This window comes from Somniosus microcephalus, chromosome 2 (assembly GCF_052327205.1).
Source record: "Somniosus microcephalus isolate GS21.2 chromosome 2, FLI_Smic_1.0, whole genome shotgun sequence".
NCBI lineage: Eukaryota > Metazoa > Chordata > Chondrichthyes > Squaliformes > Somniosidae > Somniosus > Somniosus microcephalus.
This window is the reverse complement of record NC_140988.1, coordinates 236,181,822-236,204,407: the sequence shown is the minus strand read 5'-3', so window position 1 is coordinate 236,204,407 and position 22,586 is coordinate 236,181,822. Positions and strand designations below refer to the sequence as shown.

Sequence of the window (22,586 nt, the reverse complement as noted above, 5' to 3'; positions counted from 1 at the left end):
CAACCTACCCAGCCAGTGGTTGACTAAGAGGGAGAGCAGAATGAATAAGAAGAAGAAGAAGAAGAAAAAGAAGAAACACCGTCACTCGATTTCATACTCCCAACCACCAGCTCCTCAAGGTCGACGATCAAGGCCATTTGCAGTGTCCCCCACTGAAAGTCAGCAGCCTTCCACCATCCATGCTGCATCCACTGGAGTAGCACTGCATGACATCAGTAGGATAGGCAAAGGCACACACAAGACAGTCACTAAGAGAATGCGTAAGGGTGCTGAGCTAATTTCTTGATGTCATATTGGATGGATAGATGTATACAGTTGGATTGGAAAGTTTGTTTTGTGGTGGCTTTTATTTCAGTATTGTGGCCAAGAGGATGCTGTGATGGTCAGTAACAGAGGGAAGGTAAGGTGTGGGACAAATGTTGAAAGGGGAATTGGGGTTGTGGCCACTGGTACCAGAGCCGGATGATTTCATCCCAGATATCCCAGCCAGAAAGGGGCTGTCTGAGTTGCATCCTTCCTTCTGCTTCCACCTATTCTGCTTCCTCCTCTTCTGCTTCCTCCTCTTCTACTTCTTCCTCTCTGCATCTTCCTCTTCTGTGTCTTCCTCTTCTGTGTCTTCTTCTTCCCTCTGCGAGCGGATGCTGGAAATCTGAAATAAAAGCAGAAAATGCTGGAAATACTCAGCAGGTCAGGCAGCATCTTGACCTGAGATATGAACTTTGTTTCTCTCTCCACAGATGCTGCCTGACCTGCTGAGTATTTCCAGCATCTTCTGTCACCTCAGAGGCCTTCCTTTATCATCCAAGGCCATGCAAGCATCCAGCAGCACACTTAAAAAACTTTTAACTTGTATTGCACCAAGCCACTACTTCAATAAAATAAAAAAAAGTTCAAAAGCTTAAATGCAAGCTTACCTGAAAAATGTGTGTGTCCCTTTAAGAAGTGTTGACAGCATCCCTGTCAGTCTGCTGCACACTCATTTTTCAGAGTGAGCTTAGGTCCCAGTGCTAAACCCAGCGCAAAGGTCGGAGTTTGCAGAGCACGCTGACTGACATCATGCTCTCGACATTTGCATCTCCAGGGCCAGCGCTGATATCGGCAGCACTGAGGCCCTCACCAAAATGGCGGCTGCTGAGTCCCGCACCAGTGTTAGAGTGGCGGCTGCCATTTTTCACCAGGATTGTGCTGCTAACTCGTGGCGATAAGGTAGGGAATATTTGGGCCTTGGAGGCTTATATTTTGGCTGGGATGATATAAGACTATACAACTTGGCAAAATAAGCTAGAGCCTCTTACCCCATCTATTTTATGGCAAGGGTGGCAGTTCCTTCATATGAATATCTTGATTTATTGTAGGTGGTAGTAAAGCGGTTATGGCTGAAAAAGTCAATCGCCGCGATCAGAGGGTGGGTTTGGAGGCGGGTCAGAGGTTAAAGTCATTTTGATTGACAGCGGGTTCCGCACCCGCCATCGTCCCGCCTCCACACAACCTTCCCAAGTGTTGGGTCCCCGATTTGCGAATGGACCTGACACCTAGCAGCAGGAAATGGATTAAAGGCAATTAACTGCCTATTAATAGGTACTTGTGAGCAGTTTTCAGGGTCTTTTTTGATTTTCCAGCGTCTGGGTCGGGTTTTACGGCATCCGGACAGCACGCCAGTTAAGTGTGGCATGTTGTGAGTCTGGTCTGATGTTTGTGAAAAGATAACGGCTGCAGAAGTGATGTCAAGGATGCCATGTTGCACATGGTGAGTTTCAGAGCAAAGAAAATGTTGGTTACTGCATTTTTAATACATATACAGATTTCTTTAGCTTACAAGTTTTTAAATCCAACTGTATGTCCAGTGCCACCTCATTGGGAGAACCTCTTTCACCAGTGACAGATTGCTTCTGTCATCTCACCTGCAGCTGCCATCTATTCCAGCAACATCAGAGCCAATGAAACAATCAGACCTTGGTCCTCCGAATCCTTCCACAATCGTCCCCAACACCAACATCACCAACCTTCACCGCCATCACCTGATGTTGCACTGGACACAGGGCATCAGCCCCAGACAAAATTGCTGGCCGGGAGGCCAGCGATGGCATCACCATGGCCAGACTTTCTTCACTTGATGCTGTAAACCCTGGCTGCCACATGATGCGCCAGGTTGACACCATCCCACACCAGCACCGTGAAGCATCCCTTTAATGTCCAAGCCATTCCATGCACCCACATCACTATAGTGGGGCGGGGGGTGGGGGGAGTTATGACTGAACAATCACTGGAACGCAATAAGACACTTCTCAAAGTGCACTCAAATCTGTCCAATAAGGGGCACTTTTTGAAAAAGAGATTTCACTGTATGACAACACATTACCAGAAACTTCACATGAACATTGGCTAAACCTCTCAAGTGGCCACCCTTGTGTGTTGTTAGTTGGTATGCTTGCAGTAAATGAGGGTGGGTATGAGGAGTGGCTAGTGAGATGGGGAAGTGATAAAGTAGATAGAGAGGGTTGGGTGGAGGTGCAAGGTAAGTTGGTGACCTGGGGAGGTCTCTTCCATCTTTGGAAGAGAAGAGAACCTCCCTGCGTACTGTGACTCCCTCTGGAGGGAGTCATTGGAGAGCCTGGGTGCAAGAGTTCACCTATATTTTCAGCACCTCAATGCTGTCAAACACTGAAAAATCTACTGTCAAAATAAAATTGTGCTTGGTCCCTTTAAGGAATCCAGCAGATGACGCATTATCAAATGACATCATCAGACCTGCTTCCTGTTAATTGGCCAGTAGGGTGGACTTAACGAGGCTAATCAAGGGAAAATCACGTCTGTAGAGCGGAGGTAGCTGGGGGCGGGACTGGAACCCGGAAACCAGCTGATCCGCACCCATCCCGACACTGATGAGAAAATCGCGGCCTCTGTCTTTCGCAAAACATCATGCCAGAACCATGGTCCAGTGATACAGCTACATGTATTTTTTAAATAAAAACCCTTCAGAGTTTATTTTATCTGATGATTTCAAGAATGAGTCCTGCCCTGCTGAGGGTTTAGACGGTGGCCCTATTTGATATCTGCTAATTCATGAGACAGGTCAAATGGTTGGCTTCTTTAAGTGTCTATAGCCAAAGGAATATGGCGACTATGTTTTCCTATCATCTTTGAGTCTCTCCAGCCTCTCCCCCTCTATCATGCAATTGAAGTATTCAATGTATGCTTTCTATTCTATTTAGATATGAAGCTGAAACAATAGTTGTGCGAGAAGGCCACCCACCTGAGGCATGTTATTTTGTACTTACTGGTAAATTAGCAGCTAAATCAAGTGATGGCTGTACAAAAAATCGAAATCACCTCACTGAAGTTCTGAATGAAATGGAAGAGGGTGATTTGTTTGGGGTAAGATTCTTTGCATTGAGCACTTATCTATATCTTATTAAAAATCTTATGTCTGCTCATGCTTTCTGTCTGCACTACTTGACTTTATGTTGTCATACTTTTTGTGTCAATGTTTTCCCATTATAAATTCCTATACACATATATAATGGGTTTTGCTTATGCAAACTCACCACTTACCCCACTTATTGCACAATCTGATCACCAGGTCCTAACAAGTTATTGAAAATGCTTTCTGAAAATATTTTCACACAATTGTTTTTCAGTAATTGGAATTGTGATATCCAAAATAAGGATTAAACAAAATTTAAAAATCAAAAAATTAGATATCTCATAATAAATTGATTACATTAATTTAAATTTATTTGGGGTATTTTAATGTTTTTGTTAAGTTTTTAGTTAAAGGCTTCAACTTCTCCCAAAACCCTGTGCTTAGAATGTTTTTGCTCTAAACTTGGATTGTGCTAACTAAGCACATGCAATGTAACTACTTTCCCAGGATGCATCAATACATGCTCGTCAGATGTACTGATGGAATATTGTTCTTTAACTTCTAGCACTTTCTGCTTAGTGGCTTTTCTTCAAATAATTTTGTGAAACAAAAGCTATATTGAGGTAAAATTTTTATTGACTATATAATTACAGTGTGACAACTTGACATAGGTAGTTCCCATAATAAATGTAGACATAGGAATTTATAAAGGAAATATAAAAAATAAAGGACAAAATGTACAAATTTAAAATGGGGCCTGAATTACTTTTGCATGCCCTGGTCCAATTATCCCCTGAACTTGAATCCCACTTCACCTGAAGTCTATACTTGTTCTTGACTCCCCATGTGTAATGCCATGGAAAAATCAACTGTTTTTTTTATTAAAAACGTCAGTTCAAAACTTATCATGTAATAGCTTACTAGGTCTTTTCTAAACTTTTATTTTTCAGGATGCTGCACTTTTAACCAACACAAAACGGCTTGCTACAATTTTATGCAAGACTGATGCAGAACTCTTGCTGATAAACAAGGAGGTGTGTGTTTGAGTTTGTGAGCAATAGTTACCAGAGGCTGGCAATGACACAAAAACATTATATCACTGTCAGTATCCCTCTGTTAACAACCTTACTGAACTATTGAAGTGTTCTTGACTAAAAATATACACCATATATTTGAAGCTGACCATAAAGATATCTGATCTGCTTGTTGCCAATTAGACAGAAGACATGGTCTGGTTTCCTGGAGACCTCCATAAACAAACATAAATAAATAAATAATTACTGACTAAAGGTAGCACATACATTAGTCTTTAAAGAAATCCCTGTATTTTTCACAGCATCTATTTTTACAATACATAATGGCTATGGAATTTTTCTGTGCCAACTACAAATTATTTCTCAATTAAATTTGCATCAATGATCTCACAATTGTTAATCCTTCAGCTTTAATATCATGAAGAACAATAGATAGCTAACGTCAGTGGTGCAAGATTACAAGAAATTATTTTCACATTCTAAGAGGAATGGGTAGATATATAAGGGGTCCATTTCCTCTGAGTTCCTCCTGCTCTGTGGCCATAACATTTGCGGAAATTCAGTGGAAATTCTGTTTACGTGCTTAACCGGGGTTTTTGCCAAACTTCGGATAAAGTTGCAGTGGCAGAAACTGAGAAGACCCATGGAAATTCTTTCCGAAAGATTTGATTTCAGGAACCTGCACTCCAGATTGACACAACAGTTAGAAAACTGATTAAGCTTGGTGCTTACAGTTGGCTATCATGTAACCAACTAGATTAATGTCCTATAATTACTATCAGAAATAACCCTATAATGTGGAACCATTTTTTTATACTTGCGCACTCTGGATTTTTTATACTTGCACAATCTGTTGCAGATGCATCTGTCCATGACAGCATTGGTGGAAGTGACCACCGCACAGTCCTTGTGGAGACAAAGTCCCGTCTTCATGTTGAGGATACCCTCCACCGTGTTGTGTGGCACTACCACCGTGCTAAATGGGACAGATTTCGAACAGATCTGGCAACTCAAAATTGGGCATCCATGAGGCGCTGTGGGCCATCAGCAGCAGCAGAATTGTATTCAACCACAATCTGTAACCTCATGGCCCGGCATATCCCTCACTCTACCATTACCATCAAGCTGGGAGATCAATCCTGGTCTAACGAAGAGTGCAAGAGAGCATGCCGGGAACAGCACCAGGCATACCGAAAAATGAGGTGTCAACCTGGTGAGGCTACAACACAGGACTACTTGCATGCCAAACAACGGAAGCAACATGCGATAGACAGAGCTAAGCGATCTCACAACCATCGGATCAAATCAAAGCTCTGCAGTCCTGCCACATCCAGTCATGAGTGGTGGTGGACAATTAAACAGTTAACAGGAGGAGGAGGCTCCAAAAATATCCCCATCCTCAATGATGGTGGAGCCCAGCACGTGAGTGCAAAAGACAAGGCTGAAGCATTTGCAACTATCTTCAGCTAGAAGTGCCGAGTGGATGATCCATCTCGGCCTCCTCCTGAGGTCCCCAGCATCACAGATGCCAGTCTTCAGCCCATTCAATTCACTCCACGTGATGTCAAGAAACGGCTGAAGACACTGAATACTGCAAAGGCTATGGGCCCTGACAACATTCCGGCAATAGTACTGAAGACTTGTGCTCCAGAACTAGCTGCGCCCCTAGCCAAGCTGTTCCAGTACAGCTACAACACTGGCATCTACCCGGCAATGTGGAAAATTGCCCAAGTCTGTCCTGTCTACAAAAAGCAGGACAAATCCGACCCGGCCAATTACCGTCCCATCAGTCTACTCTCAATCATCAGCAAAGTGATGGAAGGTGTCGTCGACAGTGCTATCAAGCGGCACTTACTCAGCAATAACCTGCTAACTGACGCCCAGTTTGGGTTCCGCCAGGGCCATTCAGCTCCTGACCTCATTACAGCCTTGGTCCAAACATGGACAAAAGAGCTGAACTCAAGAGGTGAGGTGAGAGTGACTGCCCTTGACATCAAGGCAGCATTTGATCGAGTGTGGCATCAAGGAGCCCTAGCAAAACTGAAGTCAATGGGAATCAAGGGGAAAACTCTCCATTGGTTGGAATCATACCTAGCACAAAGGAAGTTGGCTGTGGTTGTTGGAGGTCATTCATCTCAATCACATGACATCACTGCAGGAGTTCCTCAGGGCAGTGTCCTAGGCCCAACCATCTTCAGCTGTTTCATCAATGACCTTCCCTCCATCATAAGGTCAGAAGTGGGGATGTTCGCTGATGATTGCACACTGTTCAGCACCATTCGAGACTCATCAGATACTGACGCAGTCCATGTCCATATGCAGCAAGACCTGGACAACATTCAGACTTGGGCTGACAAGTGGCAAGTAACATTCGCACCACACAAGTGCCAGGCAATGACCATCTCCAACAAGCGAGACTCTAACCATCTCCCCTTGACATTCAATGGCATTACCATCGCTGAATCCCCCACTATCAACATCCTGGGGGTTACCATTGATCAGAAACTGAACTGGAACAGCCATATAAATACTGTGGCTACAAGAGCAGGCCAGAGGCCGGGAATTCTGCGGCGAGTGTCTCACCTCCTGACTCCCCAAAGCCTTTCCACCATCTACAAGGCACAAGTCAGGAGTGTGATGGAATACTCTCCACTTGCCTGGATGAGTGCAGCTCCAACAACACTCAAGAAGCTCGACACCATTCAGGATAAAGCAGCCCGCTTGATTGGCACTCCATCCACCACCTTCAACATTCACTCCCTCCACCACCGGCGCACTGTGGCTGCAGTGTGTACCATCTACAAGGTGCACTGCAGCAACTCGCCAAAGCTCCTTCAACAGCACCTTCCAAACCCGCGACCTCTACCACTTACAAGGACAAGGGCAGCAGACGCATGGGAACATCACCACCTACAAGTTCCCCTCCAAGCCACACACCATCCTGACTTGGACCTGTATCGCCGTTCCTTCATTGTCGCTGGGCCAAAATCCTGGAACTCCCTTCCTAACAGCATTGTGGGTGTACCTATACCATATGGACTGCAGTGGTTCAAGAAGGCGGCTCACCACCATCTTCTCAAGGGCAATTAGGGATGGGCACTAAATGCAGGCCTAGCCAGCAATGCCCACATCCCATCAATGAATAAAAAAAAAAAAATGAGGTGTGGAGGACATTAGTTTGCAATATGATGAAAGTGACGTTGAATTTGCTTGAATGATCATTGCTACTACTTCTTGCTACATTTGTACAATTCCCATTTTAAATCTGTGGGATTCTCTGAATGAAGTTTGATTTTATCATGAAAGCACATTAACACACCATGATGTAGAATTGCAAATAACAGTCAAAAGCAACATTTAAAGAAAGGTATACAATGGCTATAGGCACTACATTAAGAATTCTAAAGGACCACAGCTAGTCAATGTGGTAAACCACTGTTATACCTGCCTGTGTGTGTGTTTGTATTCCACTGTGTACATGTCTGTACATGCCTCGGCTGACTCCTCCCACGAGTCCAGGTATAAAGGTGACTGCTCCACAGTCCCTCTGTATTCTGGACTGGTCGACCACTCGAGGCACACCTTCATTCTCTTGTTAATAAAAGCCTGTTAGTTACTCGCTTAACCTCAGTCTTTTGAGTGATTGATAGCGCATCAATTTTATTAACAAGATTTTTTATAATGGAGAAGATCCTCACACCAGCATGCCTGGACTTAGACCATCGGGAGGCGGACGCATCCACCAAGTTTGCTCACTGGCTTAAGTGCTTTGAAAGATTCCTGATCGCCTCCGCTGCAACGGTCAAATTAGATGAGGACAAACTGGATGTCCTGATCTCCAAAGTGAACCACCGAGCGTACTCGGTCATCCAGGATGCGACCTCGTACACGGCTGCTCTCAAGCTCCTCAAGGACCAGTACACGCGCCCAGTGAACGAGATGTACGCCAGGCACCTCCTGGGGAGTCGTAAACAACAACCGGGGGAATCGACCGAGGAATACCTTCAGGCACTGTCTGTGCTTGGCCGGGCCTGTGGTTGTAAGGATGTAAAGGCCGCCGCGTACACAGAGGAACTTATCCGGGACGCTTTTGTAGCGGGCCACAGGTCCAATTACACCCGACAGCGACTGTTGGAGCAGAGTGACCTCGACCTCAACAAGGCCTCTGAACTCGCACTATCATTGGACGCAGCCTACCGGGGCATGGATGCCTACTCCTCTGCACCGTGGACGCCGCGGGGAACGACAGCCTGGGACACGGTAGGACCGTCTCATAGCGCCGTGCCACCCCAGCCACATCCCAGCAACGGCCCAACTACCGCAGCAGTGTCCCAAGGCCAGAAATGCTACTTCTGTGGCCAGGCCAAACACCCCAGAGCGCGCTGCCCGGCGAAAAATGCGATCTGCTCGGGCTGCGGGAAGAAGGGACACTACGCCAGCATCTGCAGGGCCAAAGCCACCCCGAACCCCAGCAGCGACGCGTGTGGGCTGTGCGGGCCGCCATCTTGGGCCTCCCCAGCCATGTGCGAACCACCGGAACAGCAGCCATTTTGGACGCCTCCAGCCACATGGGGATCATGGACGCCGCCATCTTGGACGCCAGCCGGGACGCAGCAGGCCCCCAACACCGCCTCATCTGATACCCGCAGCGACACACCGACCCCTACGCTGGCCTCCGTTACGCTGGACCAAGCGAGACCGCACCAACTGGCCCGGTCCACAATGGACATTAAGGTAAATGGTCACGAAACAACCTGCCTTTTTGACTCTGGGAGCACGGAGAGCTTCATCCACCCCGACACGGTGCGGCGTTGCTCTCTCCCAGTCCTGCCTGCGCACCAGCAGATTTCTATGGCCTCCGAGTCCCAGTCGGCGGACATTGGCGGCTACTGCGTGGTGACACTCGTAGTAGACGGGACTGTGTACGATAATTTTAAACTTCTGGTCCTGCCCCACCTCTGCGCTGCCATTCTACTGGGGTTAGATTTTCAGTGCCACCTTAAAAGTGTTACGATGGCGTACGGTGGACCCCTCCCCCCACTCACAGTCCGCAGCCAGCAGCTTCCAAATTGCCCGCCGTGCACCAGGTGCAACCTCTCCACACTCAGAGTCACCCCCCCCCCACTGTTCGCTAACCTCACCCCCGACTGTAAGCCCATCGCCACAAAGAGCAGGCGATACAGTGCCGGGGACAGGGTTTTCATTAAAACCGAAGTGGAGCGGCTCCTGAAGGAGGGGATTATTGAGGGCAGCACCAGCCCCTGGCGAGCCCAGGTTGTGGTCGTTAAGATCGGCGAGAAGCAGCGCCTGGTCATCGACTACAGCCAGACAATAGATCGCTACACCCTGCTGGACGCTTACCCACTCCCCCGCATAGCTGATATGGTCAACCAGATCGCGCAGTACCGCGTCTTCTCGACCATTGACCTGAAATCAGCGTACCACCAGCTCCCTATCCGCCCTGAGGACCGCCAGTATACTGCCTTTGAGGCAAACGGCCGCCTCTATCACTTCCTTAGGGTTCCCTTTGGCGTCACCAACGGGGTCTCCGTCTTCCAAAGGGAGATGGACCGGATGGTCGATCAAAATGCATTGCAGGCCACTTTCCCATATCTGGACAATGTGACCATCTGCGGCCATGACTTGCAGGACCATGACGCAAACCTCGAAAAATTCCTCTGCACCGCCCAACTCCTGAACCTGACGTATAACAAGGAGAAGTGCATATTCCGCACAAGCCGCCTTGCCATCCTTGGCTGTGTTGTGGAACACGGAGTCATCGGTCCCGACCCCGACCGGATGCGTCCCCTTATGGGACTCCCACTGCCCCACTGTCTCAAGGCCCTGAAGAGGTGCCTAGGGTTTTTCTCCTATTACGCCCAGTGGGTCCCCTACTATGCGGACAAGGCCCGTCCGCTGATCAAGTCCACCTCTTTTCCCTTGACGGCAGAGGCCCGCTTAGCCTTCCACCGTATCAAGGAAGACATTGCCAAAGCCACCATGCACGCAGTGGACGAATCCATCCCCTTCCAGGTGGAAAGCGACGCGTCCGACTTTGCCCTGGCCGCTACCCTTAATCAGGCGGGGAGACCCGTGGCCTTCTTTTCACGAACCCTCCAGGGACCGGAGACCAGACACTCCGCTGTTGAGAAGGAGGCCCAGGCTATTGTGGAGGCTGTGCGTCATTGGAGGCACTACCTGGCCGGAAAACGATTTACCCTGCTCACTGACCAGCGTTCAGTTGCTTTTATGTTTAACAACAAGCAGAGGGGCAAAATCAAAAACGACAAGATCTTGAGGTGGAGAATCAAACTTTCCATCTACAATTACGAGATCTTGTACCGGCCCGGGAAGCTCAATGAACCCCCGGATGCTCTATCGCGTGGCACCTGCGCCAGCGCGCAGATCGATAGACTGCGGGCCCTCCACAATGACCTCTGCCACCCGGGGGTCACCAGGTTCTTCCACTTCATCAAGGCCCGCAACCTGCCTTACTCCATTGAGGAGGTCAGGACCATGACCAGGAACTGCCAAGTCTGCGCTGAGTGCAAACCGCACTTTTATAGACCAGACAGGGCTCACCTGATAAAAGCCACTCGCCCCTTCGAGCGCCTGAGCGTTGATTTTAAAGGGCCTCTCCCCTTCTCCGACCGCAATGTGTACTTCCTCAACATTATTGATGAGTACTCCCGTTTCCCGTTCGCCATCCCCTGCCCGGACATGACCAGTGCCACGGTCATTAAATGTCTGAACGACCTCTTCACCCTGTTCGGTTTCCCCAGCTATATCCATAGCGACCAGGGCTCATCGTTTATGAGCGACGAACTCCGTCAGTACCTGCTCGCTAGGGGTATTGCCACAAGCAGGACCACCAGTTACAACCCCCGGGGGAACGTGTGATGAAATATTCCATTCATCACTGCCTGTGACTGTGGTTGGTTTCAGGTTCCCCCTTACCATTGTATTGCCTGTGACTGTGGTTGGTTTCAGGTTTCTCCTCACCATTGTATTGTGTATTGGAATGTATGGAATGTGTTGTGTGTAGGGCTCCGCCCATACCTGGCCTCTATGTAAGCCAGCTCAGTCTGGCCTCACAGCCAGTACTGCAGACCTCCAGGGAAGATACCTCTCTCCACTGCGTGTTATCTTCTAAGTTAATAAAAGCCTTGTTTTGTTTCGCTAACATCGAGTCTCGGGATTATTGAGGCACATCAGAACGGACAGGTGGAAAGAGAGAATGCGACAGTTTGGAAGGCCGCCCTGCTGGCCTTAAAGTCTAGGGGCCTTCCGACCTCCCGCTGGCAGGATGTGCTCCCCGATGCACTCCACTCTATTCGGTCACTGCTCTGCACTGCCACTAACGCCACCCCTCATGAGAAAATGTTTGTCTTCCCAAGGAAGTCCCCATCGGGGACATCGCTACCGCCATGGCTGACGTCCCCAGGGCCGGTCCTACTGAAAAGACTCGTGAGGACCCATAAAATGGACCCCCTGGTCGAGAGGGTCGACCTCCTCCACGCCAACCCCCAGTATGCTTACATTGCGTACCCGGACGGGCGGGAGGACACAGTCTCCATACGAGACCTCGCACCCTCGGGGGCCCCAGTAACCCACTACCCACTACCACCCCCCCCCACGATCCAATATCCAACCCCAGCAGACGGCACGCCTGGGCCCCGCGACCCGCTAGACACCCACGAGGACCACACACCAGTGCCCCAGCCTACGCGGGACTCGACGCCGGAAGCTTCACTACCCCTGCCGTCGCCATGTCGATCACAGCGGCAGACAAGACCTCCGGAGAGACTCCAATACACAAACTTTTAATACACTTCACCCCGCCGGACTCATTTTTAAACAAGGGGTGAATGTGGTAAACCACTGTTATACCTGCCTGTGTGTGTGTTTGTATTCCACTGTGTACATGTCTGTACATGCCTCGGCTGACTCCTCCCACGAGTCCAGGTAGAAAAGGTGACTGCTCCACAGTCCCTCTGTATTCTGGACTGGTCGACCACTCGAGGCACACCTTCATTCTCTTGTTAATAAAAGCCTGTTAGTTACTCGCTTAACCTCAGTCTTTTGAGTAATTGATAGCGCATCAGTCAATGAGGCTATGGATGGGGTTAATTGTGCAAATACAAGTTAAACCATGTTATTTAATGATTAAATATCCTGATTTGATTTTTCATTATTTTTATTTTCAATTCTCAGGATTTTGAATCCATACTGGCCAGATTTCTCCAGCAGCGCTATGGTGCAGTCACTGATTTACTGAGGTACTGTAAAATTTTAATTCAATAAAATGTTATATAGTTGGGCCAGAAATTGCTGCAATGGTGGGTCTCGTGGTGAATGGCGTTAATTGGACTTTTATGCTCACTGTTGACATCGCATTATATTTGCGCCGTAAATTGCTGGAATGTCAATAGGATAATGGTGCAGTGATGTCAGTGTCTCATGAACATCATTCCCAATGGCTTAACCAATGAAAGAAAAGGATAGAGAAAGAAACAGAGCAAATGATGGAGAAGGAAATAGGGTGAATTAGAGTCAAATTAGAGTCAAATTATAGACAACAAGAGAAATATAGGGCTGGATTTTCTAAACCTCGGCGGGTCCGTGCGAGCGATGTTGGTTGCGGGTCCCAACCCCGCTGCTGCCTCCATCTCGCTGTCTGAAATGAATTTCCCCTGATTGGGCTTGTTAAGCCCATCCAGCGCATTTCCCAGTCAATTAGAGGAAGCGGGTCTGGTAACGTCATTTGATGACACGTCATCAGCTGGTTTTCTTAAAGGGACCATGGCCAACTTTCTTTTGACATTTGTGCTGTCAGTGTTCTACAGCATTGAGGTGCTGCAAACACTGACAATGACTGCACAAGGGCACAGGGCTGCACCCAGGCTCTGCCATGACTCCCTCCATATGCTTATGGAGGGAGTCACAGCACGCAGGGAGGTCCTCTTCCCTTCCCATGGGTGGAAGAGACCTCCCTAGTAGATCAACACAACCTGGTTGCACATTGCAGAGGAGGGCACAAGTAGGGATGTGGTCAGGAGGACCTGGGTGCAGTGCCGCAAACATTTTAATGATCTCAGTAGATCACAAAACGTTAGTACAAATCCACACTCAACCTCATCCTGCTGTGCCTCTCATCACATCCCAATCACTCTGCCTTCCCTACCTTACTCCTGCACATCCTTACTCACACCAACTTACCTTTCACCTCCACCCATCACTCTCTATCTACATTATCACATTCCCATCTCACTAGCCACCCCTCACACTTACACTCATCCTAGTGCAATCATACCAACTAACAACACACAAGGGTAGGCACTTCGGTGTTTTATGCAATGTTCATGTAAAGTTTCTGTTAATGTGCTGTCAAACATTGAAACCTTTATTTTCAACACTTTGCGTTCTTGGACAGATTTGTGTGCACCTTTGTAAGTGGTTTAGTGAGTTGCAGTGAATGGTGAGACATAGGCCTCGATTTTAACTGACCCGTGGAGTCGGGATTGGAGGCGTGCAGGGGGTTAAAGTCCCGAATTCGGGGGTCCCGACACCATCCTGCCCCCAACCCACCTCCATGTAAGTTTCAAAGGAGGCGGGTACCTGCCCCGCACTGGGACCCGCCTACCCGAGGCGGGAAGGGATTAGTGACAATTAGCTGCCTGTTAACAGGTAGTTAACAGGCAGTTTTTAGCCTAATCCCTATTTTAAAGATTGAAGCGTGGGATTCCTGACGGCTCCAAACCACGCCAAGTTAGAGGAGTCAGGCCGTTGGGTTGAAGGACTTGGAGGGGTCGAGATGTCGGTGTTCAGGTAAGTGATGGGTGCATGAGTGCAAAGGTAAGTGTGTTTGGTGTGTCTGAAGTGTGTAAAGAAGTTTAAATTACCTGTACTTAATTTTTTAGCCTTCCTTCCTCTAGGTTTTGGGAGTCCATCATCTAATCGGCACAGAAAGCAGAACAGCTGCGAACTGTCAAAAGTGACAGCCTGCAGCTTTCTGTGCCGGAGAGATTTCTAACTGAGTCTGTGTAGAAGGACTCAGGTTAGAAGTAAGACTGTCAGTGTTTGACAGCTTCAAACAGCTGTGAAACACTGATATTTCATCTGTCAAAACATCTTGACAGATGAAATTTCAGTCTGTGACGTCACCTGTTGCTGGGTGGCCCTTAATTGGCCTGCTGAGCCTGCTGGGCGGGCTCAACAAGGTCAATCAAATTAAAATTGCGTGGATTGGCCGCATCTCGATGGAGGCGGGACTACAACCCCAAAAGTTGTAGTCCTGCCCGACTTCTGAGTGAAAATCACCCCCATAATGTTAGCTCCCCGCCCCCCCCCCCCGTACCCTCTGCAGTGTGAAAGGAATGGCTTGGGCATTGTAAGGACGCTTTATGGTGTTGGTGTGGGGTGGTGCCAACCTGGCGCTTCATGTGGCAACCATATAGGTGTACAGCATCAAGTGAAGTAAATCTGTCCATGGTGTGGCCATCCGAGGCCTCCCGGGCAGCAATGTGGTCAAGTGCTAATGCCCTGTGTCCTGTGCAGCATCAGTTGATTGCGGAGAAGTTTGGTGTTGTTGTTGGTGCTGCTGGTGCTGCTGGTGTGCCTGGTGTTGCTGGTGTTGGGGCTGATCGTGGTGGGATTCTGAGGACTAAGGTGAGAGAGTTTCAAGGGCACCCATGCTGATGGAATAGATGGCAGGTGAAGTAGAGATGACAGAAGCGATCTGCCTATGGTGGGAAAGGTAATGAGGTCAGATTGCATGGAGACTTGTGTAAAGACTTGCAGCATCCTGAATCTGTAGTGGAAATGCAGTTTAGTGAAGCTAGTGGTTAAGGGAACATTTCTCAATCAGCTGGGAGCTTTGACTTGACATTTGAAGCTGTCAACTCATCAGCTGATTCAATGGCCACTGATCTCCCGCCTCAGCTTCGCAGACAAGGTCTAGGTACAGCGGGAAACCGGTGGTGACCTGTCAAATCCAAAAAGCTGGAAAAAACATTGATAAGTGGCTGTTAACAAGCCACTAATGATTTTAATTGCATCCCCTGCCGCTGCGTGTCGGGTCTGCTCAGCGCTGACAGATCCGATATTTGGTAACGGCATGTGGCAGTGGGTTGACAGCGGGGTCCTGACCCACTGGGGAAAAAAAACACTTTCCCACCTGACCCGCTACTGATCCCGCCCACTGACCACCCGCAAAATCCAGCCCAAAGAGAGGGAAAGAAAGGGAGAGGATTAAGAGAGAGAGAAAAAAAGAGACAGAAAGGAAAAACAAGGAAAAACTTAGAATGAACAAGCAGAAGAAGAGGACATTGTAACCCAGTTGTGTTTGGGAATTATTGCATTGGTCCTTGAGAAGTTAACAAGTGAATGGCAGGGTAGGTGTGTGCAATGTACATACATTCTTGACTTATGATGTATAGAACTGGTAGCCTTGTCCATCATGATCAGGAACAGCAGAGCACCCAGTGGGTTCATTATTGCACTGGTTTCATAGGAACATACACATTGCTAGAGGAGAAAAAGTCCATCTAGTTTGCCTGCTACAATCCTAGTAGTCGCATCATACAATGAGTTGTTGACTAATCATAGCTATCAATCTCCATCAATTAGCCTACAGCAGACTCAGAAATGACACAAGAAAAACCCCAGTGGTGGAGAGCTTTGGGAAACATAGGTCCAAACTCACCTTTTTCCTCCCAAGCATGCTACACTTACCACATCATGTCTCAAATTACTCATTTACTGTATCCCAAAATGTTATTATCTGAAAGAAATGTATCTAATTTGCAGTTCTGAGTGTCAAAACAGCTTTGCATTTTGGAAACTATTGCCATCCACCACTTATAGGAGTATAGATGGCAAAACTGACACAGAAATACTGCCAAGACAGATAAAAAGTAATAAAAACTTCTAGGAATAATTCACTACCTGCTGGAGTGAGACTCCACAGCTTCTAGGCCTCCAAGGTTGAATGTCATGTCAGGATCATAAATCATGTTTTTACTCTACGACAATAATTATCGGTCCTAAATGGCTGCGGTGGAAATAATTTGTATTAACGTCATAAATCCAGTAATCTCATGATCGCCATTAACTTCAATGGGGAGCCACATGGTGAGAAGGTACTTTTATTGACTTTAGTGAGGCTAACAGCAGAGCGGCACAAATTTCCAGCAATTTGTGGAGTATTGCAACTCATGGCGTATCAGTTTTATGTCACAAATTGCTGGAATTTTTAACGAATTAATAATGGCACTCTTGAGTTCCTTGCTAATCATCTCGTAGCCATATCATTACTAATATTAGTACAGTCCCAGGAAAATATCTTCTGCCTGCTTTCTCACCCCAGGAATAGCACAAGGCAATGGAAGAGAATACATCCTAAAATGAGGTGAAAGTAATAATGGAGATGAAAATCCTCAGGCAGCAATCCTGGCAATCCTGCCAGGTCCATAACTGGAATTCCAGCACTCACCCCAGCAGAATTTGAGGGATCAGCGGAAGGACCCATAATTTAAGCTCCTTTGCCTTGTGCCTGCATGACTAGAGGTGCACCTCAGGTCACCATGACTCCTGAAAGTCAAGCACCTGTAACCGTCTTGGGTGGGAACGCTGGAAAGATGAATTCATGTGCCTCTCGGCACCCTCTGCAATGGGACTGATAATAGCAAATTGAAAAGAAATTTCTGCACTTGTCTTTGGGCTTCCCGCCTCCTGAGGCTGGTACACAACTCCCGTCTTAATGGCTTCCAAAAATGCCTAACGTTCTGTGAGGCCGAGGTTGCCGGGACTTCCAACAGTAGGGATCCCTGCTCCCTCCCAGACCCACTCTCACCATCTCAGTGACCTTGTAAAGGGTGGACGGAGCCTCCAACTCTTATAAGGGCATTTGGTAATTCCCAGTGCAGGCTGGGATCTGGGTTGTAGTCTAATTTAAAGCCTTTCTGCCGCACTGCCATTGGAGTTGTGATGGGGGTGTGCTGGAACAGCCATGGAATTTCAGCTGCAGTATTCACAAGCCCATTGAGACAGCCATCTATTTATCACCACTAGATGGCATTCAGATATAATGTAATGCCAATATTTTATAACATTGGTTTTTGTATTTAGTACTTTTGTTAAATTACTTTATATTGATAATATTGCAATGCGTCTATCAAGCCTGGGACTTTATGCTACTACATACAGCTGATATGGAGCATCACCCACTGCCAGTGCAGTTCAAAAATTTGGGTGATTTCTTTAACCAGACTTTTAAAATTATCAATAAAGAACAATTGAAATAAAACCAGAAAGTGCTGATTAGTCATCATGTGGAAGAAAAAGACAGGTCAACGTGTTGAGTGTAGTCCTTATTTGAACTGAGTTCTGACAAAAGTTTCACTTTAAATGTGAAGCTGTCCCTTTAACTTTTAGACATTTCCATCATTTTCTGTTTAGATCTTTGGAGTTATACCATTTGTGTTTCATTTTTTGGGATTGATTTTATGATTTAGCATTCCATGCGCAGAACTTGGGAGTGGATATCGGGAATTTAGTCTGAGGTTATGTTGTGCCAAATAACTGCCTGAATCCATGAGGTTACAACTTAAAACTAAAGGCTTTTATTAAGTAAGAATCTTGGCATCACGTTAACACAGGGCAACCATCATTCATCACCAACCCAGCCCTTATGAGTAAAACCCAGCTCTTATAAATAAGACTCACACCAATCAGGAGGATCCATAAAGGCGGAGCTAGGGAGGAACATTAGTGGTTACACCTGTAAAACATTTACAGACATTAACAAGTACAACAACAGACAATCCAGAACACAGAGTTATTTCATCACAGGTTAGCAGCCCACGGATTAAACAGAGATTGAAATGCTGGATTTTAATTGAATTACCTCTTGAGCAATGAATGAGTTTCAGGTGTATTCTTCACATTGAAACCAGAAATTAAAAATTATTTTCCGGCACACAGCTTTAATAATCCACCAGATGCTGTTTAGGAACTTCAGGAGTTTAGGAGTCTATTCAAAAAGGTGTGTCTGTCAATCGCCAAACTGGAAATCAATCCAATGCAAAATAAATTCAATTACAATTTAATACTGGTGATTCTTCGGATTTTTTTCTATGGCATGATCAGCACTGGATGTGGGGCTTGGGATTTTTTATTATTACTCATTCCTGAGATGTGGGTGTCACTGGCAAGGCCGGCATTTATTGCCCATCTCTAATTGCCCTTGAGAAGGTGGTAGTGAGCCGCCGCCTTGAACTGCTGCAGCCCGTGTGGTAAAGGTAAAGGTACTCCCACAATGCTGTTAGGGAGAGAGTTCCAGGATTTGACTCAGTGATGATGAAGGAACGGTGATATATTACCAAGTCAGGATGGTGTGTGACTTGGAGGGCAACTTGGAAATGGTGGTAAATAAAAACAGAAAATGCTGGAGATACTCAGCAGGTCAGGCAGCAACTGTGAAGAGAGAAACAGAGTTACCATTTCAGGTCAATGACCTTTCATCAGAACTGGAAAAAAGCAGGAAATGGAACAGATTTTTAAGCAAGTGTAGGGGCTGGGAAATGGGGGAGGGGATGAAAGAACAAAAGGGAAGGTCTGTGATAGGATAGAAGGCAGGAGAGATTAAGGGACATTAAGAGATATTCAAGGCAAAACGAGATGTTAATAGGACAGGTTAAGAAACAAAGGATGGTCCCTAATCAGCCCCACCCCTCCTCTTACCACCCTTTTACTATTTATATGCCTATAGAAGACTTTTGGATTACCTTTTATGTTGGCTGCCATTCTATTCTCATACCCTCTCTTTGCCGCTCTTATTTTCTTTTTCACTTCTCCTCTGACCTTTCTATATATAGCCTGATTCTCAGATGTATTTGCAACCTGACATCTGTCATACGCGCTCTTTTTCTGCTTCATCATATTCTCTAATTCTTTCGTCATCCAGGGAGCCCTGACTTTAGTTGCCCTGCCTTTTCCCCTAGTGGGAACGTACCTCAACAGATTCATTCTCATCCCACTGAAATTAGCCTTCCCCCAGTTAAACATTTTTACTCTAGGTTGCTCCCTGTCCTTTTCCATAGCTAATCTAAACATTATGATACTATGATCACTGTTCCCTAAATTTTCACCTACTGACACTTGCTCCACTTGACCTATCTCATTCCCCTGGACCAGATCCAGCAATGCCTCCTCCCTCATTGGGCCGGAAACATACTGATCAAGAAAGTTCTTCTGAACACACTTCAGAAATTCTTCTCCTTCTCTGCCCTTAATACTATTACAATCCCAGTCTATATTAGGATAGTTGAAGTCCCCCATTATTACTACTCTATAGTTCTTGCACCTTGTTATAAATCTCATCATCATGAAGAAACAACTCATGAAATAACACAGGATGGCCAGCTGGTGGCGCCGTCCAAGGAATATAAATACTCGGGCGTGGGCCCAGCTTTCCCAGGGACATTTTGTAAGACAGGAACTAGTGAAGTACAACTAGGCCTCCATGTTTTGAAACAAGTTGATTAAAGCCTTGCTTTATACTCGAACCAAGTGCGTAGTGAGTTTTATTACGTCACATCTCTCTATAATTTTTCTGCAAATTTGCTCCTCCATATCTTTCCAATTATTTGGTGGTCTGTAGAATACACCTAGTAGTGTAATGGCACCTCTATTATTTCTTAACTCTAGCCACATAGATTCTGTTCTTGATCCCTCCAGGACATCCTTCCTCTCCAGTACTGTAACATTCTCCTTGACCAATACTGCCACACCACCTCCTATCTTTCCTTCCCTATCTTTCCTGAACACTTTATAACCAGGAATATTTAATACCCAAACCCACACTTTTTTGAGTCAGGCCTCAGTTAGTGCCGCAACATCATATTCCCATGTGGCTATTTGTGCCTGCAGCTCACTTACCTTGTTTACTACGTTTCGTGCGTTCACATATGTACACTGTAAACCCATCTTAGACCATCCTGCATTCTCTCTTAGTTTGGCTTTGTTGAGATGCAACCTGTCCGGCCTGTACAAGTCCCACCTTCCCCAGAACCAATCCCAACTTCCCAGGAATCTAAAGCCCTCCCTTCTGCACCATCTCTCCAGCCATGCATTCATCTGCGCTATCTTTCTATTTCTATACTCACTAGCGTGTGACACCTGAAGATTACTACCTTTTGAGGTCCTTCTTTTTAATCTCTTTCCTAGTAACATGAAATCTGTCTGCAGGACCTCATACCTTTTTCTACCTATGTCGTTGGTACCGATATGGACCACGACCTTTGGCTGTTCAACCTTTTGCCTCAGAATGTTCTGCAGCCGCTCAGTGACATCCTTGACCCTGGCACCAGAGAGGCAACATAGCATCTTGGAGCCACCGCAGAAATGCCTGTCTGCTCCCCTAACTATCAAATCTCTTGCTACTATTGCTTTCCCACTCTTCTTCCTCCCCCCCTTAAAGCTGAGCCACCAGTGGTGCCGCAGACGTGACTCTGGCTGTACTCCCCAGTGGAACCATTGCCCTCACCAGTACTCAGAACCAAATACTGGTTGGAGAGCAAGATGCACTTGGGGGTCTCCTACACTACCTGGCTGGTCCTCCTCTTCTGCCTGGTGGTCACCCTTTCCTTTCTGCCTGCACACACTTTATCTGCGGGGTGACCACTTCCTGAAATGTGCTATCCATGAAGCTCTCAGTCTCATGGATGCACCGCAGTGACACCTGCTTCTGTTCAAGCTCCAAAACCCGGAGCTCGAGCTCCTCCAGCTGATGACACTTCCTGCACATGTGGTTGTCCAGGACACAGGAAGCACCCTGGAGTCCCTACATGGCACAGGATGTGCATTCCACAGGACTGAGCTGCCCTGCCATGCCTTTACTTAGTAGACTATTAACAAGAAACACTTACCAGCTACTCACCAATCAGCTCCTTCCCTGGTTGTGACATCACTTTAGGCATGTTGCTTTTGTTGTTGTTGTTTTTGCTGGAGGTATTCTGCTTCCTCACTGCCATTATTGTCTGTACTCTCTCTGGGCCTCCCACTTGATTTATACTCCGCCTCCTGCTGTTCTGCATTGTAGCCAAGAAGTAACGCCTTGTTTTTTTTAAGTTGACGCTCAGCTCCCTTTAAGCCGCCGCCTCTGCTGCCGCTGCTCCCGCTCAGGTCCGCACTGTATCCTGGGCCTTCTCCGGTGCTCCCTTTAAGCCGCTGCATCCGCTGCCACCGCTCCTACTCAAGTCCGCGCTGTGACATGTAAATGAAGAGTGGGTGACGCAGTCGGCATGCAGCGTCGACTTAACATCACCTCAGCGAACTTCGACCTTAGCTCTGAGTTCAGCGCTGGGTCGTAAGCTGGCTCTGAAAAACGAGCATTCAGCAGACTGACAGAGATGCTATCAGCACCTCTTAAAGGGACACATACATCTTTCAAATAAGTTTGCATTTAAGCTTTTGGACTGGATTTTTAAAACATTTCTTGAAGTTGTAACTTGGTGCAATACATGTTAAAAGTTTTTTTAAGTGTGCAGGGAGTGCTGCTGGACACTTGCAAGGCCTCGGATGGTAAAGGAAGGCCTCTGAGAAGACAGAAAATGCTGGAAATATTCAGCAGGTCAGGCAGCATCTGTGGAGAGAGAAACAGAGTTAAAGTTTCAGGTCGAGATGTTGCCTGAAATGTTGAGTATTTCCAGCATTTTCTGCTTTTAGTTCAGATTTCCAGCATCCGCTCGCAGAGGGAAGATGAAGACATAGAAGAGGAAGATGCAGAAGAGGAAGACACAGAAGAAGAGGAAGCAGAAAAAGGATGCAACCCAGACAGCAGCTTTCTAGCTGGGATATCTGGGATGCAATTATCTATCTACGGAACCAGTGACCACAACCCATATCCCCTTTCAACATTTGTCCCACATCTTACCTTCCCTTTGTTACTGATCATCACAGCGTTCTCTTGGCTACAATGCTGAAATAAAAGCCACCACAAAGCAAACTTTACAATCCAACTTTATTCATCTATCCATCCAATATGACATCAAGAAAGCAACACATCACCTTTATGCATTCTCTTAGTGACTGTCTTCTGTGTACTTTTGCCTATCCTACTGATGTCACGCAGTGCTACCCCAATGGCTGCACCATGGCTGGTGGAAGGCTGCTGACTTTCAGTGGGG

General features: G+C 46.9%; 1 protein-coding gene across 2 annotated transcripts in view; it reads left to right on the top strand.

The window, feature by feature from the left end:
- The window catches only part of LOC147123290 (uncharacterized), a 277,352-nt gene that overhangs the window by 106,607 nt on the left and 148,159 nt on the right, over window positions 1–22,586 (top strand). For both annotated transcript variants that reach the window (XM_085970222.1, XM_085970227.1), the window contains 3 exons: window positions 3,213–3,375; window positions 4,315–4,398; window positions 12,613–12,677. In XM_085970222.1, coding sequence (XP_085826348.1) covers window positions 3,213–3,375; window positions 4,315–4,398; window positions 12,613–12,677 — 312 coding nt within the window. The remainder of the gene's footprint in view (window positions 1–3,212; window positions 3,376–4,314; window positions 4,399–12,612; window positions 12,678–22,586) is intronic.